The sequence below is a fragment of the Nyctibius grandis genome, chromosome 3 (genome assembly GCF_013368605.1).
Source record: "Nyctibius grandis isolate bNycGra1 chromosome 3, bNycGra1.pri, whole genome shotgun sequence".
NCBI lineage: Eukaryota > Metazoa > Chordata > Aves > Nyctibiiformes > Nyctibiidae > Nyctibius > Nyctibius grandis.
Window position 1 is genome coordinate 10265355 of NC_090660.1, and position 18391 is coordinate 10283745.

The following is an 18391-nucleotide window of genomic DNA, read 5'->3' on the forward strand; positions in this document are numbered from 1 at the left end:
CACAGACGTATGTCACCTCATGGTTTGTGGTGAGTTGTACAGAAAAGCACAAACGGCCACTGAGTGCAGTGATACCTCACCAGGGAAATCATCAGTTACTCTCCTTTCTCCCTATCCCTGGAAGAGGTGTAATCCACCATCAAAGAACTGTTGTGTTTTCTCTGAAGATGCACCTTCCACTTCGCACTCAGTTTCCTGTTTTGTTTGTTTGTTTTTTTTTTACTGAAACAACAACAAAAAATATCGAGTATTTGAACTTCAGGGTTCTGCATTGGCACGACGTTTCCAAGCACCGTGAGCGCCCAGCTCCTTCCGCGGGACAGCCCGCGGGGACAGGGCAAGACGGCGCTGCCCCCGCCCAGGGCGAGCACCCGGCCCCGCACCCAGCTCCCCGCGGCCCCTCTGCCTTTCCCCGCTGCTCGTGGGAAACTGCGGGGCTCTCCGAGGCGTGCCCCCGCCCCAGCACACCCGGGGATTTAAAAGCCCACATCCGCACAAAAAGGTTATTCTGCGGCGCGCCGGACCACGGGCCCGGCCCCGCCGCCGCCGCCGCCCGGGTCCCGCGGGGCAGCCGAGCACGGCGGCAGAGGCGTTTCGGAGGGAGGAGGCGCGACCTCAGGCTACCTTTGAGGCACACCGAGCGAGCCTCGCGCAGCGCGGCCCGGCAGCCTGTCCTGAGCTGACACCGCCCGCCGGGCGGGCAGGCAGAGCGAGCGGGCGGCCCCGCGGCCGAGCCGGCCGCCTCCTCGGCGGCGCAACCCACAGACACGAAGTTTCGTGCCGCCGCTTCCCAGCCCAACCCAGACGCATTAATCCCCGCGCTCTGCCGGCAGCCTCCCGCGGCGCCTGCCTGCCTGCCTCCCCGCTCCCTGTCAGCGATTCCCAATAAACTTCCCCCTCTCTCCGCCCTGCCCCGCCGGGCCGGGCCGTGCCGTGCCGTCCCCCGGGCGGCGGCGGCGGCGGCCGCATCGCCGCCATCTCCGCACCGACACCCCCCGCCCCTCACACAGCTCCCCTCCCCGGGGCGCTCAGTGGTATGGGCTGGGGGGGATGACAAGAATGAGGGGGAAACCAACAGAGCGGGGGGGGGGGCGGGGGAAGGAAAGGACGAGCGTCGCGAAGGGGGTTCCTCGCTCAGCAGCCAATCGGCGGCGGGGACGGGCGGGCGCGCGCGGCACGCCGGGAGCTGTAGTTCCCCGCCGTCGCCATTTTGTAGCGAGGGAACTACAACTTTCCCGCGAGCAAGGACAATTCTCGGGCCCTGCGCGGAGCCCCGCCGGCGAGGCCAGGTGCTGCCAGCGCGGCGGGCCCCGGTGCATGCCCGAGGCGGGGGGAGGCGCGGCGGGCGCGGGGACGGCGCGGAAGGAGAGCCCTTGGCAGACGGGAGGAGAGAGGCTGCGGCGGGGCGGGGAGGGGGGCAGGGCAGGGCGACCGAGCGTGCTGCGTGGTGAGGGACCGTCGCCAAACTCCCCGCTCGGGTTGTGGCGCAGGGGCAGCGGCGACCTTGGCTGCCGGGTGGCCGCGCTTAAAATGCCAAAAAAAAAAAAAAGAGGGGGGAGGCGGGGTGGGGGGAAGAAAAGGGCAGCGCGTGACGCTTAACCCGCACGAAGCGTTTAGCGAGGCCTGTTGCATGCGTTGAACGCAGCGGGGGCCGGGGCGTTGCGGCTCCTGTCCCGGTTGGGAGTTAAGGCCAGGCCCTAAGCGGTGTATGTATGTGTGTGTGCGCGTGTGCCCCGTGTGTGTATATATATACACACGCGCGCGCACACACACACGCAGACATATATATTAAAAAAAAAAAAAAAAAAAAAAAAGAAGCCAGGTCCATTTAAAGTTGCTGCCGGAGAGCTGTTCTCATTGGTTAGGGGGGAGCTGGAGGAGCGGAGACACACACGGTGCGTGCAGCCCTCGCTGCCGCCGCCGCCGGAGCCGGAGCCGCCGGAGCCGCCGCCGCCGCTGCTGGAGTTGTCTGTGCCGCTTTCCCTGCTGCAGCGGCACAAACGTGACTTCGAACGTTTTGATTATTTATCTTCTCCTTTCGGCCCCTTCCCTTCTCCAAGATGTAACTACAGCTCTGACACTAAGGACCTGCAGATCGCTTTAGGTGGCTTGAGAAAGAGAAAAGGGGATATCAAGGGCGTCGTTTTTTGTGTTTAGGGGGAAATTTTCCATTATAATGTTTCACTAAAGTGATTTTTTTTTTTGTTTCCTTCGCATTCGTCTTTTTTTTTTTTTTCCGTCCCCCATTTCTCGGATTTATTGCTAGGAGAATCACATTGTGAGGAAGGAAAGTCGGATTACAAGATACCACTACAAACAACCCCCTCCCCTCAGGATTTTTTCGGTATTTTTTATCTTTTTTTTTTTTTTTTAAAATTGTCGCGGCTTTAATTCATGAAGCAATTGTCCCCTTTTGCAATCAGAATTTGGATACCAGAATGAGCAAAGAAAGACCCAAGAGGAATATAATTCAAAAGAAATACGTAAGTGGTCATAACATATATCATTTGACTCCCAGTTTTAGGAAATGGCAGTGAATGTCAAGTTTATAGCTAATCCTGCGGCTAGAAGGCTTTGGAAACAATTGTGATACTGGATTTTATTTTTCTGTGGTGTGGTGGGGGAGTTTCAGAGGCCCCTTTTAACGGGGAAACCTTCTATCCAGTTTGGTTATAAAACCGGATTTGTGTCGCGATTCCTCCAGTGAATAAATGTATTGACCTCAAATGACACAATCATCGGTCTAGTTTTAGATGAAAGGCGGGGAGCTCGGGGGGCTGCCGCGATAATGTCGCGAAGCTGCATTTTCAAGCGGTTTGGTTAATACTGCGCTTTTGCATGCGAAAGGAGGTGTGTATATGTATTTTTTTTTTGTCATCTGCGTGTGTCTGTCCCCGCCTGGGGAAGCGGCGGCGGTGGTTGTTGGAAGCCCTTTAAGTTGAAACCGAGTGTCTGGTTATGGCGAGCTCGTTTCTCGCACTACCACATCCCAGCTCCCGGATCGCGATCGTTCGCTTCTCTTGCCTCGGCGACAGAAGCCCAGCCGGTCGGGGATCGCGTTCCGGGGAACGCGTTGCCTTGCGATTGACTTTAATAATGGGGAAAATGGCTCGGTACAGTTGTAAAATAATTCATTATGCTGGCTCGAAAATTTGGGCTAATCCAGGGCAGCCCGGGCTGTATTTCTGCCTCTCTTTATTCAACCGCTTTAACCAGTGCCTTGTAATTGTCTAATCCTGTAAACGTATAAATGTGGATGGGTAGTTGGATTTTCGTTCGTGCTCCAGTTACGTTTTGATTGGCGTAGGGGAGTTTTTCTTTACGTTTGGAAAAACTGAGGGGATTAGCCAGATATGCGGTAGAGCGAATAATGATTTTTTATCTGCGCGTTTAAAAAAAAATATATTATTTTTTTTTTGGGGGGGGGGTTATATATAAATCCTCGCTTTGGGTGTGTTTGATGCCAGGCTTTAAAAGTTGTAGTTTATATCGCGCCTGTCGCCTGTGCCGGTGCTTTTCAGCGGGGGGGTGTTCCTTGGCAGGGTGGGTGACCTTCGGGACACTTTCCCTCGCGATTATAGAGATTTGGTAAAAACTGCAGTTGACTCCAGCTGACTGCCGCTATCGATTGCCCGCCCCGCTGTGAAACGCAGGCCGGGGGGCAGGGGGGCTGCGTGCTATTTCGGAGCTGCCCCCCCCCCCCCCCCCCCCCCCCCGAAATTTCCGAATTAAAATACATCCGCATTGCAGAGGAGCGGGGAGCCCGGGGCCGGCGAGTTTAAAGTGTTGCATCGAAACGGGAACGGCGGGTGGAAAGTCTGGCGAAACACGCGAGGCGTCCACGTTTCCCAGGCAGGCAGACAAAAGCGGGGCGGGGGGGGGGGAACCGCTGTGTTAATAATTAAGACCGGGGTGGGGAAGGGGGGTGCGTGGGGGTGGAGGTGATCGCCCCAAAACCGCTGCTCCCGCGGCCGCCCCGGGCTCGCGGGGGCGAACAATGCGGCACGGCCGGGCAGGGGGTGAGCGCGGCTCCCGCCGGCCCCGCGCCCCGGGGGTGAGGTAGGAGGGACGGGGGCGAGCGCGGCGCGGCGGGCGGCGTGCCCTGTCCTCCCCGGCTGCAACTTCGCGGCGGCGCTTTATGTTTTTAAATCCCCCCCGCCCCTCCTCTTTATTTTCCCCCCTCCCCATTTTTGTTGCTGGCAGCGGGGGGTGCGCAGGCGGCGGTGCCGGCGGGGCGCGCTGGCGGCGGCGGCAGCAACAGGTTGCCGGGGCTGTGACGGGAGCCCGCGGGCCGCCGGCCACGCCGCCGCCGCCCGGCCAGGTTCGCCCTGCTCCCGTGACGTCACAAAGGGAAGGGCCTGCGCGCCGTGGAATCTTCGTCGCCTCAGCGCTCCGGCCCCCCACCCCCGGCGTGACGTCAGAGGCGGGGCGGGGGCGGGGGGAGGCCCCGGGGCAGCGCTCGGCGGCGCTGCGGGGGAGGGGGCGGCTCGGCCCCGGGCCAGGTGAGCAGGTGCGGGGCCGCCCGGCCCGGCCCTGCCGGTTTCGGGGTGGGAGGGTTGGTCAACCGCCGCCGCGCGCGGCGGGGAGGGCCGGTCACGTCTCCCCGCGGGGGCGGAGGTGGCGGCGTGGGGACGCGGCGTGGCGACACGCGTGTGCACGTTTCCTTCTGCCCGTGACCTTCGGGCGCTGCGGCAGCCCGGCGGAGCACACCGGAACGCGGCCGCCTCCGCCTCCTCCTCCTCCTCGCCGGTGCCAGCCGGGCCTTTTGTTGGCCGCCTGCGCGGCTGCAGGTGTGACCGCCCGCCCCCGGGCCGAGGGCCGTTAAACCCACCGCCGTCCTGTCAGGCTCGGCCCCGGCGGTGACACCCCGCGCCCCTGGGGCAGGCCTCCGGCCCAGGCACCGCCGCAGGTGACCCGGAAGAGGCGGCGGGGAAAGCTGGCATGGCTGAGGCAGGCCTCACCTCACCGGCCCCTGGCGCGGCAGGGCTGGCCTCCCCTCCCTCCGGAACAATGGTCCGCCCAGTGTCGGGCCCTGCTGCCCGGCGGCGGGGCCCACGGTGCTCCCACCCCTGAGCCGAGGGCTGCGCCCGGGGGTGATGCCCTGCCGTGAGGAGGGAGCCTCCGGCCGAGGGCCCCCGGCTGCACAGGCACCAGGTGCTGCCTCGGTGGCCCTGCTCTCCTCGGATGGCTGCGGGTTGTGGTGTCGGGAGTGGAGCCTGTTGAGGCTGCTGCTTTTCGGCGTTTGCGAAATGAATTCTGAAAACAAAAAGGTGGTGAGAACAATGGAGTAAAGCCTGCTCGTTGCAGGCTGCCGTCACGGGGCTTGGCTCCCCGCTTCATAAGTGGTTCCAATTAAAAGTTCTCTTAAACTTGGAGAGCGTTATCTTTTGCGACTGTTAACCCAGGAATGAGGAAATCCGTATATGCATCTTTTTTTCTGCGCTTTAAAAACGCTATCACTTAATTTTTAAGAGAGCTATGGCTGACTCATACAAATCTTTTTTCTCACTTTACCCTCCTCCTTCTCAAACATCTTTGCATATCAAATATTGCCTTTTGGCTCAAGCCTCAGAAAACTGACAGCTTTGTAAAGCATCAGCCGAGAAGCCAGACTGCATTCAGTATGCGCTTGGAATTAATAGTTCTTAAATGAAAAGCTTTGAAGTCTTAAGCGTAATTTCACAGGTGCATCTTTCTGCCTGTTTTTGTGATGCCGAATAGCGAATCTTCTGTTCTTGCTGGCTTAGGTCTCAGAGTATCAGACCTGCATTACTGTCTTTACATACCTGCGCACTTTGCCACTGTAGTAGGTGGCAAAATATAATTAAGGAGTAATGTCACTACTGTTGCCTCGTGTGATTTGTTTCCTTGTCCTTGCAGGGGTAAAAGTGCTGTAGTCTGCCATGAGGTGACACGCTTCACCTGCGGACGGCCTCGTAAGCCCCTCAGACAGAGGGCCGGCAAGGCCTATCCAGGATTAGCATGCTGCAGACATCCAAGGAGAGCTCCCGTGAGTGCTGCAGCCTTTGAAACCATACTCACTACTTGGGCCTGCTTCAAGCAGGCTCAGGGAGTTTTGGGGGGGACGGTGATGATGCAGCACCACCTCACCTCGTCCTGCGTAAGGCGTGTTTGTGTGCTGGGGCCCAGCCCTGGGCACCCCGGGGCTTCAGCCTGACCCTCCTGCCCTGGTTTGTTTTCTGCAGGAGTTTCCTCATTTCCCTCTCCCAGCCCCAAAACTGACAGTGTGCTTTAAGTTTGACCACTTCCTACAAGAAATAATGTAAATACACCAGTGGCAGCAGAGGTAGTGTTCAGTGTACACTGCATTACAAATAACCTTCTGGAGCTTTCTTTTGCTGTGTCTTTTTCAGTAACAATTCCAGCATCCGATTTTGCTGGGTCTTGCAGTAACAATTCCAGCATCATAGCATACTCAACTTTTTTTTTTTCATATGTATAACTTCAGCTAACAGTGTAAGTATGCTAGCTGCACTTGAGATCTGAGTTTGGGTTCCTCTTAACCTCCTCCTGGTCTCTTGAGACTGTAACGTTATAAGTGGCTATAGGATAGCACGTAACTAGAAACTAGTAATGAAAATCCTTTTTTTTTTAAAGGAATATATACTTTTTGCTATCAACAGATGCTTTGCCCTGAGATACTAATGGACTCCTGCTTGCTCTGATGGACTGTGAGCCAGGAGTCTGTAAGATGCTGTCCAGAGTGAATTATAATGAATCAAGGCCGCTGTGAAGAGTTTCTAATGTTCATTAAGCACTTTCATGTTCTCTTATGAGGCCTACTAAGCCAGTATTAAAAACATATTACCCCGTACTTTTCTGTAGATGTAAAATAAAAGCTAATGTTGTGCATATGCTACAGTGTGGTATAAACGTCAGCTGATTCTGTAAGGCAGTAGCATTCCCTCTATGTTATTGTTTGATGAAACAGAAAGAAGTCTAAATTACTTGCCTGAAGCTACATACTGTAACGGTGGCGGAGGTGGAACTAATCTGTATTCCTGCAGCCTCGTCCAGTATTCTGCCCTGCAGCTTACAGGCTCTTACTACGACTCACGGCATCTGCTATACAGGGGCTACTTCGTGCAGTTCAAATTTAAGATTTTCCCCCTCCCCAGTTATGCTCTGGACTGTGAGATTAACAGTATATTTTTAACATAATAATAAAATGAAAGATGCATTTCGGTACGGATACTTGATTTTTTTTGAGTGATGATCATGCCCTGCAGCTGATAGAGACCAGTTGATACTGTGATGACTCAGCTGTGGGAGAATTACGTAAAGTAGGTCAATTTTTAAATCTCGTAGTCTGAAGCTAAACAGACTCCAGGTTTAAAGTTTGTATTTTGTTTGTACACATTACTGATATTTCCTGGTTTGCACATAACTGAAAAGTTCTTGAGGAGGAGGGAAATGTTTTTTGGGGTTGATTTGGGGTTTTTTTGGGCAATTGATATTGTAGTGACTGAATTCAATCAACTTGAACTTGAGGAGGGAGAGGAAACACCAGCTGCTTTCATTTCTAAAGTTTCCAGTTTGCAGCACGCAAGTAAAAGGGAGGCTTAAAAGTAATTTTAAAGTAGGGAAGGAAAAGCAGAGACATGTTTATTATTTTTATTACAAGCACCCAGCTTTTGTGTGATTTAGCAGATGTGGAATTTGCAGAGGAATACATGCACTGCTGCGAAATCCAAATCTGCATTTAAAACATTCTGGTTTTTCCTCCTAGTTCTTTGCATGGCTTTCTTCCCAACTATAAATGTAAACCAAGTGTAAATGATGCATTGTTTGCCTTAGTGGGCAGACAGTCTGAAAACAATAGTGCTGATGGATTTGTCTGCCTCTGTGTAAGATTAACGGGACATTAACTTTTAAGTCTAATAATGCAAATTTTGGTGTTGCCAAACCTGAGCTTCCCTTAAATGTTTCCTGATGCTGATGACCCTAAATGTCCCTACTCTACGGGCCAAAACTTCAGTTGTCAGTTTTTATGATCTAGCTCTTCACCTTTAATACAAAGCCCCTTAACCTGTTGTTACGACCTTGAAGGGTAAAAATATACCTGGAGTTTAATGTCACGGGTATGGGGTATGGTACGCGTATACTTTTTATACTTACTACCATTTTTTATTTAAAGCATTTTTAAGTGGTAGGAAGCCACCAGGAAACTTAAAAGCTGCAAATCGCTTGTAAAATTCAGGTCTAGTATGTGAGGAGTACTTGGCGCTGAAATTCAGATACAGGAAATAATATGCTTGCCAAAATGTGTTTGGTGTTCTATTAGATCCTTGTTGGGTTGTTTTGCTGGCTGGTTACTACTGGGAATATTGGATGTGATCCTTCTTGGTTTTTAATGGGCAGGTTTTATTTGGGAACTCTTGGTTTTCATTTGTAGGGGTGGGTTTATTTCCGTCCCGTGACAAAAACGTTTTCTCAATGAATCAGTAGGTAGGAGGTTTAAAACCATTTGCTGTTTCACTTGCTCGGGTTTCACACTTTCCCTCGTGTAATGACATCCTGTTCTGATGTTGTTCCTTCGGTAATCCGGCAGAGGCCTGGTATTTCCAGTGGTGGGCTGTGGGAAAGGAATAAACCCTTTAATTACAGCCGCGAGGGCTTGTTTGAGAATGCGCTAGCTCTCTTCCCCTCCACGTGTGCTTTCTTTTTGTCCGTTGCTTCCTTACGCAGATGAAGGGTCCGAAGCTATAAAATGCTGCTCTTCAGCTGGCCCTGCAAGCGTGGCCACGATCGGTGGCAAAGCTTGAGCGGTGGCTGAGAGCATTGCCACGCTTAACGCCGCGTCTCGAGGCTCTCGGCCAGAGATCGCGGCTCCCTGGCCTGTGAGCAGACGGATGGTGTGAGTGTACCCCATCTGCTCCTGTGCAAAGTTTATGGGCTTGATTTATGCTGCTGCAGAAAGCCGTTTGGAGAGACCAGCTTGGCAGAGCACAGAAGCAAGTTAAAAACGCCCGGGTGGAAACCATTGTTGTGCTGGTTCACGTAGGGAAGAGCAGCATCCGAAACTGCTTCAGCATTTCTGCAGCAAATGTCTCATCCCGGACTGAAGCGTCATAAACCGCATCCCGTACTTTTTATGTGGGAGAACAAAACCTCCTCTAATCAGGCATAAAAATCAGATTGTGTGACTGAAAAAATGCGTTGAAAACAGAATCAGAAACCTGTATTAAGGTCTCCATACACTTCGGTTCAGGTTCGGTTTAAGGCTTGTACAATTGCTACAGTTGCAGTCAGACTTCTTGACACTGCTAAAATCTGTTTAGCAAAAACATGATGGTGCTCCCAGAAGACTTTATAATTACATCACCTGAGGGGCATGACTTAATCCTTTCTAAATGTCTCTCTTCTGCAATGTGTAACCTGCTTGGTCTTTCCTACTTGGGTTCTTGCAGTCTTTTCTGGCAGGTCCTTCCCTTGATTTGCTCTACAGAAAGGCAGCTTTGGATCTGTGGCTGTTACTATATTGCTTTTACTTCCTAAAGGCTAGAAGAAATGCAAATAGTAAGAATCAAGTTGAGAAACTGTGGCCTGCTGCCGTGCACCAGGAGGGCTTGTGGTATTCGCGGCCCTGTGCTCTGCTTTCATTCTTTGAGCTTGTCTTGCTGGTCTGACATCTTTGGGATGACGTGATGGTTGCAGATTAGCGTGTTTTGGCACGCGCTTGCTATGATGACTGGCTAACGATATTTATAAAGTTCAAAAATAAACCATGGGAGCTCATTCTGACATAATCTACTAATCTTAGTTTTGCACTTTGATACTGTGTTGTCTGAGCCAAGTTAGGATAACTATATATTACAAGCAATTCATTTTTAGCTTTGCTTGCAGATTAGTTTTGAAGCAATGCATGCTTTTAAATTAAGAATGATGGGAGTGAATTTGGACAAATTATTGGCTTTTTCAAGTATATGCATATGGAAATCAGCTCTGTGCCTATTTTTAAAACAGATTTATGGGAGTGAGAGTAGAGATACGTGCTCCCCAATATTTCTGGACAATGTTGTGTACTGGCATTTTGACTTGATGTTTTTTTCCTTCACTGCCTGCAAGAATGGGACTGTCTTCTCTGCCCTTTCCCACATTTGTATGTTAGGGGAAGGACTTTCTTTTCTCTTTAGGGATTGTGCTTTGTTTTCCTCTGGATAAAAAAATCTGTTACTGCTTTGGGTAAACTTTAGCCTCGTGCTGGGCATTCTGCTAGTCATGCTGCATTTTGTGAAGTCCAACCAAGGGAGTGAGCTTTTGAGGCTCCTCAGTGACAGGCATTCAGTTTCCTGTGGGCCCTCACAACTCCATTTAAACAGCTGATAACAATTTTCTAGCTATGTTTGGGAATGGCCTGCATTTTTAAGAAATACAAAGAGGAGCTTGCAGATGTAAAGCATGTGAATCAAGTGAATTGCAATGTACAAATATTTTCTGAGGTTGCTACTAATAAAGTGCGCAGAAACCATGAGCCTTGGACAAGAGTCTGTCCAGTGTCTCACTCTTTGAGATGCTTATCGTTATTTTTATTAGTTGTTATGTTTAGCATATAATGTTCTATGCTGTTCTAAAACTGGGAATCTTTATGCCCAAAAAGTACATAGTCTAGAAATTGCATTTAGAGTTTTAAGTTGCTGCAGGCTACCACCATATGTTTATAGTTTTTTTTCTTTTCATAAAGTGCCTTTTTATAAAGCAGACTAAAGGGTGATTTAGAGAAGGGATATGTTTCCTTCTTTCTCGCCTTTTTTATTTCATGGATATTACTTTCAACCAGTTTGTCCCACAGCATTCTTTTTGATACATCAAAGTTGTAAGCCAAATCTCTCAGCTGCAGTGTGCATGCTAAAAACCCCGTAATACAGATTTCCAACCCTACACGTATGCCAGATCAATTAACTTCTTAACTCAGCTCAAGCTGAAAAAAAATAGAACTGCTTCTGTTTTGGTTTCAGCCCTGCAAAACTTGGTCCAGACTTTGAGTTAACAAAGCTCAAAACCAAGCAAAAAGGTTTTCTGTTATTGTTTGTAAAGTTGACTGATAACTAAGCTGGTGTTGTACGCAGTTCTTTTTCGGGTGACGTTCCAAATGACCAGCCGTAATGTGAGTGTTTTTTCACAGAAGGATGACATAGATGGACGCCGAGATGTGGTTTTCTGATTGATAGTCACTTTTTTCTCCCACTCAGAGCATAGTGATAATGATAAAAATTCTCATGGCCTGTTGCCATCGTGCAGACGGGCTTTCTGAGACCAGGGAATGTCCCTTTCAGTTTTGGATACAAAGCAGAAGTTCATGTGTTCGAATAGTATTTCCTCTAATTATTTATTAAAAGCCGTACTATACCCAAGTAAGACTGTAAGAAGAAGGTAGCCCTTCTGCTACTGACAGCTTTATCTTAAGTTTGAAAAGCTTTTACCAATGTTAATTTTTTTGCTCTGGTTATTCAACATATGGGGACACAGTAATATCATTTTGTAAGACAAGAGTCTTCATGTTACTTAAAAGCTGGAGTTACAGCACGTTACAGTAACTGTAACTTGTGAATTATTTATAATTTTGGTTGTCGTAATGGCAAATAGTTTTGAAGCTTGCTTTTTTGTTTTTCAAGTCTGTCTGTGATACCTTGAACCGACAAAAACTACAAAAATAAGCAAGCTGTCCTGTCCTGTTCTACGGTTCCCTTCTTCCTATCTGTGGTGGAACTGTCCTGTGTGTAGGTTCTGCGTTTTGCCTTCAGTAACAGCGTGCTTGATGAGACCAATAAGCTGTGTAATGCCGTGTTTTTGTGATCACTTTAAGCCTGCACTGCACTGAAAGAAGCGGTTTAGCCTTCCTCTGGTTGTCTCTTCCCCCTCTCTTCTGCAGGCCAACGTGTACCAGGTGATGGCTCCCACTGCAGACTGGGGACTTTCTAGGTTAAAACTGAACTGACAAAATATGTTTGATTTTTAATGTGGATTCATTTAATATTGCAGTTTGTGGTGTAGCTGTAAAAATACTTGGTCTGGGGAAGGTGTTGCAGGGACATGAATTGGCAAGGGAGGGGTTTGATTGCTCCTGTTAGCAATAGTGTGAGCTTAAATGGGCTGTGAAATTATGACTAAACAGGAGTCAAGATATATGTTTTATTTCCTAGCAAACAAAATTAGCTGTCCTTGTCTGTTCTAAGGATTGTTCAAGCATGGATTTTGCTGTACTGTCCTACTGCTGGAAGCATGGTGAATATTAAATAAGGTTGAAACAAAGTTAGGCCACGCAGGTGAAAATGAAGCTGAAGATGTTTGTGCCTGTGGTCATGGTAGGGTCGTGATAATTTACCAAGTGCTAAAATATGTTAGAAGATAGTTAAAAATGTACTACTGTTGTTATGCTTGCTTAGAACAATTTAAATTGAAACAGGAGAAGAAAAAAGGGGAAGAAAATAAAATTATGATAGCTGTGCTACTGGAAGCTGAGTTCCACTGCTAAATGTGGTAGAAGAAGAAGTACTCTTTAATTCAACACCCACACACGCCTACCCCACAATACAAGAGCTCCACCATGGAAGTGAAGCCACTCTACCATTCTACTTTCTATAACAAGGACCTGCTTACAGAAGGGAGTTCCTCCAGGAGTTTCTCATGGCTTTGCTTGCTTTATCTTTATCTCCTGAAGAATAAGTTCAGATAGCTTCTGTTGTTAAAACCACTCATGCCTATTGAATGTGCAAGTGAACTGAAGTGCTGATGTATTTTGCCTCAGGTTCCCAAGTAGTGTGAGAAGGCCAAACCATGTCAAATCAAAAAGCTACAAAAAACAAGGTTTCCTTTAATTATCATCAGGATGTGGCATCACATGCCTTTTTCTTACCATTGAAGCCAGCACCGGTGACGCTACTGGTCTTTCCTTTGTGGTATAGTGCTTTGGCCATATCAATACAGCTATAGAGCTGCATGTGAAATAGGATCACTGAAATTATATGGCTTAAAAAGTAGTTATGCCAGTGCTCTCCTTTATTCCCCACATCCTCATCTTTAAATTGTCTGGTTTCAGTGCAAACCTGCAAAGACTTTTTAGTGGCACAGTTAAGGGAATGTTGGGGCACAAGGACCTCTGGCTTTGTGGCGGATTAAAAAGACATGTGGAACTGCCCCCCTAGTTTCGATCCCGCAAGGCGCTGTAGCACGTGCGTGTCTCAAATGTATCAATACTCTTACTGACGTCAATTGAGGTACTTGGAGCTTGTGAGTTAAGCACATGCCGAAGTGCTTTTCAGGGCTTGAGATTTTGCCATTCCTATGTAAGAGTGTGTGCAAGTATTTGCAGGCAGGAATGTTAGTTTTCTAAGAGGGTGACAGCCATTTAATGGTTTTAATGGGTTTACTAGATGTAGTCCTGCCTGTGTTTTTTTTTTCTGAACTGTTTCTTTTTCTTTTTTGCTCTTCCAGCGTCTTCTCTTAATATTTTATTTAAATGTAATAGCTGTTCTTTTTCATTCCTTACTCTTCTCTTCATTATAGTACGCACGTGTGCATAGTACTGGCATTTTTTACGGTTTACTTTGCCTTCCCCACCTTCTTGTCTTATAGTGCCATGCTTTTCTCTTTCTCTCATTTCTGTGTATTTCTCTGGTTGGGCTCCTCTATCCACGTTGTCTCTGTCTGAGGAAATTAGCTCTTACGAAGCTGCTGGCATCTCTTTGGAAGAAAGCAAAATGAACTATTGTTGCAGTATTATTTTCTTTTTCTGAAGGCCAAAGGGGAGATTAGGAAGGGTTCCTGCAGTTCAGTTTGGGGGCAGCTCCATAGGAAATACTTTGGAAGGAGAGGGATTGCACTGTTGGTACTTGTCTCTCAAACCTATGTGCAGAATTTGAGTGTTGGTTGTAGAAAATACTGGCTGTGTACTTACATTATGCAAGGCTCAGCAAACTGTTAATGCGCAAAAACTGTGGAGGAAAAGGAGAACGTGGCCCTGCTCATCCATTTTTACAGTCCTTTTATGAACTTTTGGGAAATCGAATCCTGCTGATGTGAGCATTCTGGAAAAGCTAATTTCATAATTCACATAAGGCTTTTATTTCTAAAACATTAATATTCATGCTTTCAGGCAAGAGCAGCATTATGTGACATGACTGACCAGTTGTAAAAACCAGTGCACAGCTTCCATTATTGAAAGGATCTTTGCAATCTTCATTTGAGTATGACCTTCCAAAATAACTAAAGGTGGTCAGATTTCTTCCAGGCTGGGTGGCAGACCAGGTGTAATGATTTTTGGGCCCTGTTGCTTTGGGGAGCAGGAATACAATTTTCAGCATAAATATGTTAAGAAAAGTATGGTCTCCTAACATCTTCTGGGTAATATAATATCTTTATATCATACTTAGTATTCCATTATAATACTACATCAGCTGACTCCTGTGAAAGCTGGTGGTGTATCATGCAGAAGGAGGACATGTGTTTATGATGTAAGTAATCATGTTTTTTCCCCTCACAAGCATCTTTTCTTATATTCTTGTTGATTCCTCTTCTTTTTGTGGTGTCATTTTATGCCTGTTACTCTTGCAGTCAAGGATGCAGTGAAATTAATTCCCTGTGGGCATTTTGGAAATTACTGGTTCACTAATTTGGATGGAGGAGAGTGAAGGGATAAACTATTACTTCCTTTTTTTCCCTAACTTTTCTCATATCCTGCCAGGGGTGAGTCTGTCTTTTTTTTCCACTTACAGACATCCCATCTCTTAATGCGTTGTAACCCCTGGTCTACTCATGCCTGATGACTGTTGAGGCCATTCCTGCTAGGCGCTGCCTCCTGGCCCAGATGGGACGAGGAGCGGTGTTCCTGCATGCGTGCCTATCCGTACATGTCCTGCTTTCCCCTCTGGAATAGTTGAGTTGACCACAGGGATTCCCTGGCAAAGTGGTCAGGAGCTTTTTAGCTTTTTGGAAGATTTTTTTCTGTATATGCCTTTGTTTCTCTCTCTTCTTTCTATCCTTTTCATGTCCCGGTTCATCTTGCATAACCATGAATAGGTACGTGGTACCGACTGGGGGACTGCCTGGTTATCAGCTCTGCAGAATCCGTCTCCTTCACACGAGAGCTTTTCAGAGGTGCTTCAGAGCATTGTCATTTTATCGCCTGCACACTACAAGCATGGCTGCAGCTACATGTGGGGCTTTGTCAGGGAAGCATGAGTATGCTCAGCTCTGGAGAGCTAACCTGCCCTCTGGCATAGTTTGTGAAACCAAGGTTAGTATAATGTGAGAAAAGCGGCTGGGATATATATCCATGGTTGGAGTCCTGCTCATGTGGAGGACGGCTTGCCCCGAGTTCCCAGTTAGATCCTACCACTGTCCCTGTCTTTAGTTGTCTCGGCAATATTTTTGCTGCTTTTACTTTTGTGTTCTCCCTCAGTCATACTGTCACGGTCATGCCTCCAGAAGATCAGCTAAGCTCGGCCGGTGGGCATGGTAGCTTACGAGGGAAGTGCTTCTTCATCTTTTACAGTGAAAGAATATACATGAGCACACTATACTGTTGTCTTTGGAAGATGTCTGTTCAGGCGTGCTTTTGAAGGTGTTCTGAAATTTGCTCTCAACTATCCTCGGTATAGATGATTTATCACCGTTCTTCCGTTCCCATGGAGCAGTAAATCACATCTGGGCTGAAAGGTTATCGTTTTTCCTTCGTACTTTTGCACCACTTCTTCCTTTATTCCATGCTCTCTCAGGTATTGTTTTCCCACCAGAGAAGACCCAGTATTTTAATCAGGAACCCACGTGTTACACAGCTGAAGCAACATAGTATATAGTGCTTCAGTTTTGAAGGCTCATTACTCTGTGGAAGAATGCCATTGAGATAGTTCCAGCTGGTTTCCAAATTTCCAGTCCACTAGACTTTCTCAGTGATTAGATCACCTTCTTCAACAAAAACAAGGATCTACAGTTGATCTGAGGGAGTTAATACATAGTTTAATTTCAACACACGTGAATAATGTTAAGCCTGTGCATAAACTAGTCTAGATAGAGAAAAGAACAAAATAATAGGTGATCTCTAGAGGCAGCCCTTTGAAACAAGAAGTAATATCTTATAAATTTTTAAGCACGTAAGAAAGAAGATTGAATAGCTGGCATTATTTGAGACAAAAGACTGTAAGAACAATTCTGAGACTGTCTGACTGACCTACTGTTCAGCTTAGAAACTAGGACAACATCTAGTAAGGGAAATCTCGGTTATAGCGGACTGGTTATCAGGGCTCTTAATCCTGTCATAGATAAGAGAGTATAAAACTGTCAAAAACAGGGTTTTAAATCTGCATCTCCCAGGTTGCTGTCATTTGCAGGGCTTTTTTTTTTTTTTAAGATTGGTTTGGTTGGCTGTTCGTGCAGGGAGTCCCTAGAGAGAAAGACTATTTCCACAATGACACAATCTTTAGGTTCTTGAAGGTGCAAGTATCAGCTCTCAGGGTTACGCGTAGCAAAGCTTAAGTTGTCTTCTTGCATTCACATATTTCATACTTGGTTTCATACCATGGCACAAGAAAGTTACCTGGAGCAAAGTGTAATGCTATACAGCCTCATTTAATGATATTTTCCAGCACCTCATCTAATGCATATCGAAGTAAACTGTCTCAGCTCTTCTGTGTTGGCTAGGTCAGTAATTTTGCTGTTCTTTCTGTAGAAGATTCATGTGTCTGGCTCTTTCTGGACTAGGTTGAAGAGCTGCTTTATTGTCACTTCTGAAACGTACCTCTGCCCACGTTTTCTCAGCACAGCGAATCTCCTTGCTATTGTCAGTTTAACTTTGTGGTGTGGAGGACCAATGCAAATATTACTAGGGCTTAACAACCAACCTACCTTTGGATGACTATTACTGTTGTGATAAAAATGATACAAGGTTGGTTGCTCATTGATTTATGCTTTTTGGCCATCTTCCAGGATGAAACTAACTTCATTACGCAGGAGTTTCAGAACAGTACAGAGTTGTCCATTTATTTCCTTCAACAGTTATCGAGCTGACAGCTTGCCTTTGGAGGGTCATATATTCAAAAGCTGCCAATTGGATCTTACTTGATTTTAGCCAAATGTGGCACAGAGTCTGAAGTTCATTTTCCTCCCTAATACCTCCCCCCAGCTTTTTTTTTTCCCCCTTAAGTTTTTTACCTTCTGCTCTCTCTCCCTTCCTTCCCCTCAGTTCCCCCTGATGAAAATAAAAAAGGCCTGGGAACAGAGGCAATGCCACAAATAAAAGGAATTAGTTTTTTTTGTTGTTGCTGCCTGTAATTTTGGTTTCTGTTAATAAGACTTTAGTTTCTCTGGCTAGATCAGTTCTGCATTGTGGAGAAACGCATGGGTTTCAAAAATGGTAAATGGAAGCTATTTTTCATCATGCTATTTCTGCTAACCAAACTCCTACCTCTAAGTCAGCTGCTTATTTCCAAATTGCTCCTTGTGACTTTGTTTTCCTCCTTCTGCTTCATCAATGAGTGCTCTCCACTGCTCTTTTGGTACCTTTGCTTTGGAAGTCACCATTTGGAAGCCTGTGTGAAGTCTGTGTACTTAGCTGAGTAATCCTCTAGAAGAAGGAGAAATGGGAGGAGGACAAACCACGCACAGTATCTGCCTATGTACTACTTGGAATCAGAAAGTATGTTTATTTCTGTTGTGATACCTGGAGAAATAGTTTCCTCACATTGAGCAGTTGTGAGGACAGGCTTAAAATTTTTTCATGTCAGTGGGATAACACCTTGAATTCTTCTAAGTGTTTTACACAACCTAGCTGCTTTTTTTGCGTGTCTCTGTGCATTCCTGGAAAAATACATGTTTTTGTGGTTCAGTCTTAAAGAAGTGTTCTTAATAACTAAGCAAGATAAGCTAAATAGTCTATTTTATAAAGTAGACAACTTTATTTGGATTTCTCTAGCCTGTCTTTTAAATATGATGTTAAATGCAATGGAAGAATAGAATTGCAGTTCTGAACCAATGTATTCTGTCTATGAAAACTCATTTTCAATTAATTACTTTCAAATTACTTTTCCTAAGTAATTCCTGACAATTTTTCAGAACAACATATTTGTGTACTTGTAAAGTGGAAAAACAATGTAATCAATACCTGACTAAATATTACTATTCAATGTGTTAAGCTGCTTGCTTTAGTCCCAAAAGAAACACTAACAGTGGTATTAGATGAAAGCATGCATACATCCATTCCCTCTAAGAGTCTATCTCAAATTCCGTCTGATCTCAAGATTGATAATTTCGATAGTTATTTTAAATTTTCGTTGTTTATACATTCATTTTATAGAAGTTTGTCATATGTTTTATAACTTTAAGGTGGAGTATTACTTAATTTTGCCTTGTTTCCTGCTTAAGTGATATTCTGTGA

General features: G+C 46.9%; 1 protein-coding gene across 2 annotated transcripts in view; it reads left to right on the forward strand.

Annotated features, from left to right (window-relative positions):
- The first annotated feature begins 1638 nt into the window (after window positions 1-1638).
- JARID2 (jumonji and AT-rich interaction domain containing 2) overlaps window positions 1639-18391 on the forward strand; it is a 233018-nt gene continuing 216265 nt past the window's right edge. For both annotated transcript variants that reach the window (XM_068396444.1, XM_068396445.1), the window contains exon 1: window positions 1639-2483. In XM_068396444.1, the coding sequence (XP_068252545.1) occupies window positions 2439-2483 (45 nt within the window). In that variant the 5' untranslated portion in view covers window positions 1639-2438. The remainder of the gene's footprint in view (window positions 2484-18391) is intronic.